This window comes from Grampus griseus (assembly GCF_964374135.1).
Source record: "Grampus griseus genome assembly, chromosome: 17".
Lineage (NCBI taxonomy): Eukaryota > Metazoa > Chordata > Mammalia > Artiodactyla > Delphinidae > Grampus > Grampus griseus.
The window spans coordinates 1,490,500-1,501,208 of record NC_139011.1 but is presented as its reverse complement, the minus strand read 5'-3'; the positions used below and the strand labels follow the sequence as shown (position 1 = coordinate 1,501,208).

The 10,709-nt window shown below is 60.6% G+C and overlaps 1 protein-coding gene across 1 annotated transcript; it reads right to left on the bottom strand.

Moving 5' to 3' along the window:
• Positions 1–1,346: 1,346 nt before the first annotated feature.
• Positions 1,347–6,287, bottom strand: JRK (Jrk helix-turn-helix protein; the record flags this gene model as incomplete). Its single annotated transcript, XM_082675308.1, has 2 exons — positions 6,222–6,287; positions 1,347–3,293 (listed from the first exon to the last, which is right to left on the bottom strand). The coding sequence occupies exon 2, from the start codon at positions 2,931–2,933 to the stop codon at positions 1,347–1,349; it is 1,587 nt and encodes a 528-aa protein (XP_082531434.1). The 5' UTR covers positions 2,934–3,293; positions 6,222–6,287.
• Between the last annotated feature and the right edge of the window lie 4,422 nt (positions 6,288–10,709).

The window sequence follows — 10,709 nt, the reverse complement described above, 5'->3', positions numbered from 1 at the left end:
CGACACTGTGAAAACGATCTGTGCTTGTTTCACAATCTTCATACCCGCATTTGAAGCAGGAAACGCACGGTCCACAGAGCAGCGCCGGGCCGGCCGTGACTGCCACCGCACTAGAGCAGCGCCGGGCCGGCCGTGACTGCCACCGCACTAGAGCAGCGCCAGGCCGGCCGTGACTGCCACCGCACTGCTGGGAAAGATGCAGAAACACCAGAGAGCCGACTGCGAAGCAAGCCCTCAGCTCTCCTCGGCTCTCACGGAGGGCTCTCGGCACGCAACAAACACAGGAATGAAAACTATGTGCCGATTCAGCTACCCAAGAAGGGGATGCAACTGAAGGCGAAGCAGTGAAAAGAGCACAGAAAAGCTCACCCATTTCACGTACATTCGAAGAGGGCGACCACGGCCGATAAGGGGCTCTGTCCTACGGCTGTGCTGATGAGCGACATGGCAGAACGTGGGAATCAGCTGCAACACAGGAAACACAGCCGCGCCATCCCGCGACCGGCCTTTGCGAGACCACCAGCACAGCCAGCTTTCCACAGCTGAAAACAGGAGTTCAAATCCTGCTAGACAGCTCAGCTGCGAGCTTTACTGTTTTTGTTATATCGCCTAAGGCTAATTTCTGAACACCTGGTCAAAGTTTATTAATGCAGGGGCTGTAAAGGTGAAATTATGGGGGATGAGGCCTGTAGGTTGGACTCGGAGCCAAGATGCTCGACACACTGGCAGTGCCCTGTGGCCCCACGTTGGGGTGACGGGCCCAGCCGCCCGCTCCTGCTGGCTTTAACGGAGCACTTCTACCACATCAAGTAGGCGCGCAGCCTGCTGCATCTTGGGGTCTGAGCCTGAGAGGCGGGATGTGCTGGCAGCATGGAGAAACTCGTGCTGCTACGTGAGCTCACGACTGAAGGGGGACGTGTGGCCTGCAGAGCCACAGGCAGGGCCCACACCGACTCTTATTCTATTGAGTCCCGTCCTCAGTGAACTGCCCGACTCAGGGCCGGCCCCCAGACCAGCAGACTGAGTCCTGGAGAAGGGGAGCGGTGGGCCACAGGAAGTACCAGCCCAGTCAAGTGGCAGCGGGTACCGCCACTGGTCGGCTGAAGGCGGCTCTTCCCCACCTGGACAGAGAGACATCTCCACCCTCGGACACAGCAAGGCTCAGCCAGAAAACACGAGGCTGGCTTCCGGCCACCGGAGGCTCCGGTACGTTTTGGGTCTGGGTGGGCCCTTCAGGAAGACCCACTGGCACCCATGTGGCACGACAGGCCACACGGCAAAACCCGGACGGGGCGGGCCGTCCTGAGGGACGTGACCCCTGAGACCGCAGGTCGGGCCCCGCTGCCTCAGGCCTCACTCGCTGTGGACGAGCCGGGCAGAGGGGAGCGAGGCGGGGCGCCGCGAGGCCCAGCGTGCTCCCAGGGCGCCTCGAGCTTGACTGCGGCCCTGAGGGCCCTGCACCGCTGCGCCTGCTGCCGCCTGCCGAACACGGAGCGCAGCGCGCGCAGCTGGCCCACCTCCTGGGCCGAGAAGCAGGGCTGCCCCTCCGCAAAGCGCACCACGGCGTCGAAGGATGCAGCCGCCTGCTCCCAGGCCGCCTCATCACCCACCCCCGCCTCGGCCAGCTCGGGACTCCCCGTGGCCGCGCTCCCAAGGCGGGCCGGGGCGCCTCCCCCGAGCCCGGGGATGTGCACGAAGGTCTGGTCGGGAGGCTTCGTCCTGAGGCGCTCGGGCTCCTCCTCTGAAGACGAGCCTTCGACGAGCGTGACCTCGGGCCACAGCTTCCTCCAGGCCTGGCTAAAGACGGCACCCGGCACCGCGTTCCAGGCGCAGGCCACGTCGAGCACGGCATCGTGCACGCTGCATCGGGGGGTGAAGGCCTGCAGCGTGCCGCGAGGGGTGACGAAGTTCCTCATGAAATCCCTGCGAATGCCCTGGTCCATGGGCTGGATCAGGGAGGTGACGCTGGCGGGCAGGAAGATGGTGAAAATGTTCTCCGAAACTAAGTCGGCCTCCCGCGGGTGGGCGCGGGAGCCGTCCAGCAGGAGGATGGCCTTGCTGTCTTCGGGCAGAGCCACGGCTCGGAAGTGCTCCTTCACCGCGGGCACAAAGATGTGATGGAACCAGTCAGTAAAAATCTCCTTGTCCACCCACGCGTTACCTTGGGCCTTGTACGCGACAGGCAGGTGCTGGATGCCCTGGACCGCCTTGGGGCCGCCGCATTTCCCGACCACCAAGGGTTTGATCCTGTGGGAGCCCGTGGCGTTGGCGCACATGAGGACGCTCAGCCTGTCCTTGTTCTGCTTGGGGCCGGGCACCGCCCCGCCCTCCGGGCTGGGACTGGGCGAGCTGCGCCAGAAGAGGCCGGTCTCATCGGCGTTGTACACCTGCTCGGGGGACAGGCCGTGCTCGGCGGTTAAGCTCCGGAAGAAGCCACAGAACTGCTCTGCAGCCTGGTGGTCGGCCGCCTGTTTCTCGCTGGACGCGTCCAGCTTCTTGATGCCGTGTCTGGCCTTAAAACGCCAGAGCCAGCCGCCAGAAAACACGCAGGGCTCGGTCAGCTGCATCTGCTCGTAGAAGTCCTTGGCCTTTTCAATGAGCATGGGGCCCGAGACGGGCACGCCCTCGGCGCGCTTCACCAGGAACCACTCGTACAGCACGCGGTCCAGGTGCTCAAGCTTGGGCGTGTGCAGCGTGCGCCGGTGCGCCAGGGCCTTGTCCGAGTCGGAGTTGGCGAAGAAGCGGAGCAGCTGGGCCTTGTGGGCCCTGATGTCGTACAGGGTGGACATGCCCACGTTGTACTCCTGCATCAGCGCCTTCCTGCTCTCCCCCTTCTCCAGGCGCCGGCAGATGTCCATCTTCTCCTTCAGGGTCAGCACCACCCTCTTGCGCTTCTCCCCCGGGGTCCTCCCGGCAGCCGGCTTGGAGGCCATGAGGAGGGGGCTCGTCCCGGCCGACAGGGGTCGCACCTGAGCCAGTACTGGAGGCCTTTCCAAGCCTCCCTCCCCTCCCACCTCCCTCGCCCACTGGCGTCCTGCTGATGCGGGCCGCCACGAGCCAAGGCCCCTTCTCGGCTCGGGCAGCTTCCCGGCCCTCTCTGCAGGGGGGACGAGTGTCAGCCGCCCGAGGCTTCCACGGTTGGAACCTCCAGCCTTCTCTGCAGGGACGGTGGCAGCTTCTCCCCTCAAACACGGACCGGAAGGTAAAGGGGCCCCGGGAGCTGGTTTCCGGCAAATCGAGATTTCACCGTCTGAGCCGTGGGTGCCTCTCTCACGCACATCGTGCTTTAGCAGCTGGAAAGCAAAAGGGGGAAGAAAGAAAAACGTTACGGAGCCCGTGCCTCGACCACCGTAGGCACATCCGCTACTTTTGACGTGCTGGGGAGCGGCAGGGGGCGGTGTCGTGGAGGCGATGAACACGCGAGCTGGCCGGCAGGTGGCACAGGGAAGAGGCCTGCCCGGCGGAGGGGGGCTGCCTGGCGCGCTGGGCACACTGGCACTTCTCAGCTTCCACAGTGACCTCTGAGTCGCTCGCTACGGCTCCAAATTGAAAGTGGCTCTCTTGGAAGCAACCTGGCCTCCCGGGAAAACGCCAAGGGCGATGCCACTGGACGAAGCAAGGAAGCCATAGGCGCTGGGCGACCTCAGAGCCACGTCCCACCTCCAGAACCAACCTTCCCGCTGTAGCTGCTCTCGGCCCACCTGACCTATCCACCTTCACAAAGCCCTTGATCCTTTGAGGGCGGCCAAGGCAGGGGATGGAGGTGCTGCAGGGGGCAGGGATTCCTCTAGACTTCCGGGGCTGAGGAACCTGCAAACCTCTTCTGAAACAAGGTCCCCTCAAACCCTCTCTTTGACAGCAGGCCCCAAACTGCTTCTAGAAAACCAGGCCTTGGTAGGCCTCGGGCTCCTCCCAGAGGGGCTGCCAGTCTCTCAGCTACTGGTCCCCACAGCGACATGCTCAGACGCCAAGGATGCCTCTAGACGCACAGTCACACGTGAGCGTGCAAACAACACTCACACGCACCCTCCCTCCCTTACACACACACAGGACACTGGAAAGGGCCAGGTCAGAGCAGGCTTCCTGAATACTCGTTGATCAAGAACACTCTATGAATAAATTACTAATTCATGCTGGAAACAAAAATACGAGAACTGTCTTTTGGCCCCGCTGGGAGCAGGGTGGTCTTCCTGCATCAGTTATGTAGCCTTGTAAGGAGTGAACTTCGTGTTTAAGTTGACATACACGTCTTTGGTTAAAGCTAGTAAGAGAACATGAAGAAAAGTGCCTTATATAAACCCCACAGCTCTGGTCTAACTTGTCTTTCATCATCACCTACCTTTCATCCCCATAAAGATCTGGGTCATTACGGTCCCTTCCAACTGGTCATGTCCATCCCTTTATGACGACTTCCCCAAACGCCCCCCACCCCTCCCTGCTCCGTGGAGCAGACATGTAGGACTTAGCAGATGGTCCTGGCTGACCTAGGCAGCCTGTGAGAATCACAGCCCTGTCACGTGTCACCTGGTAAAATGCCAACTTCTTCCAGCCCCTGAGGAGTGAAGAGCTGTTATCCCCACACTGACCAGCCCTGGCTGGTCTGCTCGGGCCGTGTGGCGTGTCTGTCACGAGTCCTGTCTTCTCCCTCCCGGCCAGCTGTGTCCCCTGGCTTCCCTCTCACCCGGTCACCGAGGCAGCACCACAGGCAGCTGACAGCATCCGTCGCCAGGTCCCAGCGTGGAAAGGCAGCAACTCCCACCTCACCTCCCTCCCAAACCCTCACACTCGGCTCTGTCCAACTTCACGCCATGGGTGAGGCCACAGGACTACTCACGTGTGCAACATAAAATGGTAGCCCCTTGAGACCACAGCTCAACAGAAATGAAGTTTATTCAGATGTAGCAAGAGTCCCAAAGACAAATCCTAGGCATGTCAGCAGCCAGCCCAAGGTACGTCCTTTAACCCTTCTGAGTCAGTCTCCTGGTCTGCAAAGTGCGGGTGCCGAGCCTGCTGGGACCTATTTTCATCCTATTGGGTTGGCTATAAAGTTTGTTCAGGCTTTTCCATAAGATGCTAGGGAAAATCCCGAACGACCTTTTCAGCTAACGCAATATTTACTGGGGGACAGTGTGATTGTGCACTGCTTGGCCCTGTGGAGAGCAGAGGGAACTAAAGGCCATAATCCATCCTTAAGGAAACATTTAATATAAAACCACCATAAAAACCAGGAGGAAATAGGGGACCCCCGGTCACTTGCGAGGGACTGACTCCAAGCACAAAAGGCAGGAGGAAGGGCCAGACGTGGCACCGGGAGGAGGCTCAGCGCCAGACACGGGCTCACTGTGGACGCTTCCTCACGTCTGAGCCTGATACAAGGGAGATGGAAACACTGGTCCCGCTGGAGAGACAAAAACTTCCTTTAAAAGTGAAATTCAGATATTGCTTCTGAAACAATTTCTTAAACCAAAAGGAAACAACACGGCCAAAAAATTAAAACGGTTTGAAGCCTTGCCACTGATACCCTCTTGGGCCACAGGGGCAGAGTTGGGGCAGGAGAGAGAAGAGTGGGGCACCACCTGCATTCTACCCCTTCCTGTAGGCGGGGAGACGCTCTTCCTTAGAGGAGAGCTTGAGGAATTTAGGAGGAGGATGTGAGAAACCACGTTTCCTCGGCAGTAGCCAGTAGTGTGCAAGGGCGTGTGTGGGGAGCGGGGCGACTATCAGAAAAATACTCCGGACACAAGTGTTCCGGCCCGAGGAAGGGCTGGATTAAGTCTTGAGGGGCAAGAGGGTATGGGGAGGGGTCCTGGGTCGGGGCGGACATGGGGGTGCGCACCCTGCAGAGACAGGAGGCGGGCAGTTAGTTACCCACGCAGACCCCTCCTTCGTGGGCGCAGGTGCGGGGCCGTGGGCAGCCCGAAGCAGGGGGACGGCTCGGGTTAGGGGAGAGGCTTGTTTTGACAGAGTTTCTAACGCCGGAGGCCACGTTTGGGGCAGAAAGGCAAAAACCAAAAAGAAAAGAAAACAGCCAGGTCTCAGGCCGGCTCCTTCCTGGCGAAGGGACCTCGAGGGCTGGTCCTTCCTCGGGGGGAAGCCCCGGCCAGGCTCGGAGGGAGGCTGCGGAGAGACCAGCTCGATTTCGGGGGCCCGGGGGAGGCTCCGCACCAGCAGCTCGGCCCCGGGCCCCGCCCGGCACCCCCGCAAGCCTGAACGCCACTCACCTGCGAAGCCTGATCGCCACTCACGTGCGGACCCCGAGCCGCCACCGCCGGCCGGAAGCGCCCCGCCCCCCGCCGGTCCGCGCCGCTCCGCCTTCCCCCAGCCACTTCCGGGACGCTCTAGGCGGCCCGGGGGACTCGGCGTTTCTGTGTCTCCGCGGGTAGCGGCGGGCGCGCGGTGACCGTAGGCTCGGATTCGGAGATGGGTGCATCTCTGGGCCGAAAAGGCGGGGCCTCTTGTCCTGGGCAGGGGTGGCAGCAGGGCAGGGTGGGCCCGGCGCCCCCAGCCGGGAGGCCTCGAGTCGGGACGTTTCTGATGAAGGAGGGCAGTGCTTGAGCCCCTCCCTTTGCGAAGTCCACCGGCCAACGCTGTTTTCCTCCTCTCTGGCCTCATCCACCCCTAATTTAGATGATTTGGATGATGAGATTTGAAATTTCTGAGCTGGGGAGACTTGGATGACATTCAGACTTGAGTTGATGCTGTAATGAGTTGAGATTTGGGGGACCTTCGGATGGGGTGAATGTATTTTGCATGGGGGGGCAGAGGACGTCCAAGCTCGAATCCCCAGAACCGGTGACTGGGTCACCTCACATGGCATCAGGGACTTTGCAGATGCAATTGCGTTACGATTTTTGAGATGGGAGATTATCCCGATTATGAGGATGGGCCCGGTGTCATCACAGGGTCCTCATAAGAGGGAGGAAGGAGGCACAGAGCCGGAGAAGGATGTGAGGATGCAGGCAGAGGGAGGAAAAGAGATGTGACAGCAGCCACAGGATGGAGTGTGCGCCTAGAAGATGGAGGAAGGGGCCACCAGCCAAGGAATGCAGGGCCTGCAGGAGACGGAAAAGAGCCTGCAGAAGGAAAAGAGCCTGCAGAAGGAACCAGCTCTGTGGACACCTTGATTTTTAGCTCCGTAAGGCTCGCGTCAGACTTCTGACCTCCAGAACTGTAAGATGATAAATGTGTGGGGGTTTTGGGGTTTTTTTTGCGATACGGGGGCCTCTCACTGTTGTGGCCTCTCCCGATGCGGAGCACAGGCTCCGGACGCGCAGGCTCAGCGGCCATGGCTCACGCGCCCAGCCGCTCCGCGGCATGTGGGATCTTCCCGGACCGGGGCACGAACCCGTGTCCCCTGCATCGGCAGGCGGACTCTCAACCACTGCGCCACCAGGGAAGCCCTGTGTATTGTTTTAAGCCCAGTTTATGGTCATGTGTAGCAGCAGCAACAGGGAGCTAGGATAGATTTGAATAGTTCTCTCCCTCTTCGTTCACCTTCTTCCCTTGGCTCCCAGGACGCGACCACCCCTGGCCCTCCTTCCTCACCCTCCCCTGCTGATTCCCAACGGGCCAGCTTCACCCCTCGGCTCTCTCCTCTCTGTCCACGCCCCCTCCTGGGATCTCCTCCAGTCTCCTGCTGTGCCTACCAGCAAAGGCAGGCAGCTCCCAAATTTATGCCTCCTGCCAGGACCCCTCCCGCAAACTCTAGCCGCCTGTGCCCTACCCAGCGTCCCGACGTACGTAGCCTTCTAACCCTCGAGCCGGCATTTCTACACCTGCGCTCGCACCCCTCCCCTGGCCGGGCTCCAGCTTCACACCACCCACCGCGGTGAGTGGCAGCTCCACGTCTCCATCGCTCCGGCCAAAAACGCGGAGTCGTCCCTGACTCTCTGTCCCCCCACCCCCACGCTCTGCCCTCCACATGCAGGCAGCGTCTGGCCTCTGCTCGCTCCCCCCAGGCCGCCCTGAACCCGCTGTTGCCTCCCCTGGCCCTGGCTTCTGCCCTTGCCCCCGGCGGACTGGAGGGCCCTTAGCCAGCGGGGTCTCCGGGGATGGTGAGGTTGACCCCAGGAAGGCCGGCTTCATCCCCGCATGGCACTCTGCTGCCACCTTGTGGGAACCGGATCTCTTGCTCCCGTCAGAACCTGCTGGGGCCGATGCTCCCACGATCACACTGGGAGCCTCGGGCCTCGTCTCCAGGACTGAGTCCACTCAGGCAGAGAGGAAGGGGTCGGGAAGAGACAAGGAGAAGGAAGACCATCCCCTGGTGTCACATGAAGCCTGGCATGGAGGGCCCCCTCCCCCAAGTATCTCCCCAATGCACAGGGTCAGGCCCCCCACCAAGCCAGACTGTCCACAGCCCAAAGGCCTTGGAGAGGGTCTGGCTGGGCAGACGCCCCCTCACCGCCCCCTCCAGTGGCATCCCACGTGCCCCAGAAAGGTCCTCCTGGGCCACCAGGCCTGGCGAGGTCCTGCTCTCACTGTCTTCCAAGCCCACGGGGCTCCTGAGTGCTGCGGCCCCTCTGCCCATGGCCCTTGGCCTGCGCCATGCTGGGCACCCAGCCCAGGTTCCAGACCCTCGGGTGGAGAGATGTCTGGTCCCCCCAGAGCCAGGGCGAGGGTTTCTCACAGCAGAGGGGACTTTACTTGGGGGCTGGGGGTGTGGCCGGAGCTCCTGGCTCCCCGACTTCACTCGGGGAGGTAGGAGTGGACAGGAGAAGGGGGGCCGGCTAGGGGCTCAGTCCTGAGAGGCACCGAGGCCCTGAGGACTCGGGAACACACGGGAGGGGCACCTCTGCGACCAGGGCTCTCTGGGGACAGAGACCCCTGAGCCCAGGACAGAGGGTGTGGGGCTGGCGCACCGATCAGGTGGACGGGGTCTCAGTGCCCTGCACGCACACTCAGCTGTGGGACACGCACTTACACACGCCCTCCACGTGCACTGCTCACCCAGGAACACACCCTCACACATGCATTCCACACGGTCGCTCCTACATGCAGTTTTCACACACAGAGACACCCTCACAGAGTCGGAGCTTGCAGCACACGGCTTTAATTTTGAGAACCTATAATGGGGAGCCCGGCACTGTGGACGCTCTCCCCAATCTGTCAGGGATCTGGCAGTGCACCAGTTACCCTCCTGGTGATACATGAATTTTTCTAAAGGAAAATGTCTACAAATGTGGAAGAGAATTCAGTTGCAGTTTTGCAGTATACCCCATCTTTATTTTTTTTATAAATTCTGCATAAAATAATGAATTCATCCAAAACTGATGTCCATGAAAGTGTGGAACCACGTGGCAGCCCCAGGAGGTGGCAGCAGCCCGTTGGTAAGGAACCCCTGTGAGGTGGGTCTAACCTACACAGCCTGCCTCCCCGCAGTGCCCAGCCCCACCAGTCCTAGCAGCCCCAGCTTCACACTGACAAGATCAGGGAAATCTCTGAGCTATGTGAACAGGCAGGGTTTCCAGGGAACCCAACCGGTTTGGGCGGGCAGGTGGAGGGCCACGAGAGAACAGGAAAATCTGGAGTCCTAGGAGGTGGCCGCAGAGCAGAGGAAAGGAAGGGGGCTAAGGGGAAGTCACATCGAAGCCACACCTCGACCCCATTCCTGTGTGGAGGGACCGCAGGCAGTCACGCCCCCACAGGCCTTCCCGGAAAGCTGGATCCCACCGAAGGATCCAGGCTCCACTGAGGCTCACTGCACGCCCAGTGCATGAGTGACGGGATGGCGCTCAGCATTGGCCCAGGGTCGGCGCTCAGACTTTGACCCCAGTGAGAGCTCAGTTTGGGGCCCAGGTCAGAGCTCAAACTGTTATTAGGAGTGGAGTTTAATAACTGTCCACAGGGCATCACAGCCGTGGTCTTCTATATTTGAGTCATGTCCATTAGGTCATCTATCTCGGTCAGCTTGGGCTGCCATAACAAAATACCAGTCTGGGTGACATAAACAAGAGAATTTTTTCTCTTCCAGTTCTGGAGCGCAGCAGTCTGAGATCAGCGTTCCTGGGCGGGCAGGTTCTGGTGGGGACTCTATTCCTGGTTTGCAGGTGGTTCCCTCGTACTGTATCCTCGCGTGGTAGAGAGAGCTGGCGCCACATCTTCTCAGGTCACCGAATCCCATCGTGAGGGCCCCAACCTCATGACCTCATCCAACCCTGAGGCCCCCTCTCTGAAAACCATCAGGCTGGGGGTTAGGGCTCTAACATATGAATTAGGGGAGGACACAGTTCAGCCTATAGCACTGCGCCCTTGGCCCTCGAAATTCACGTCCTTCTCACATGCACGGTGCATTCCCGTCATCCCAATAAGCCCAGGAGTCTTAACTCATTACAGGGTCCGCACTAACCCCTAAAGCCCAAAGTCTCCTCCAGACCCTCTCTACATCAGACGTGGCCGAGTCCAGGTGGGATTCATCCTGGCAAATTCCTCTCTGGCTGTGAATCTGTGCAACCAGACAAATTACGTGCCTCCAAAATACAGCAGAGATTCCCACCACAAAGGGAAACATCGTAAGGGAGAGTGGCGGGTCCCAACCCCAGCAAAGCGGCGTCACCGCCGGGGCTCCCGGCGGGTCCTGCCTGTGTCAGCCGAGGACTCTGTCGTGCTGTGCTGCGCACGGCAGGGTGTGGAGAAGCATTCTCGGCCTGCACCCCTGGACGCCAGGAGCGCCCCCATTCGGGCGACTGAAAATGTCTTCAGGCCCTGCC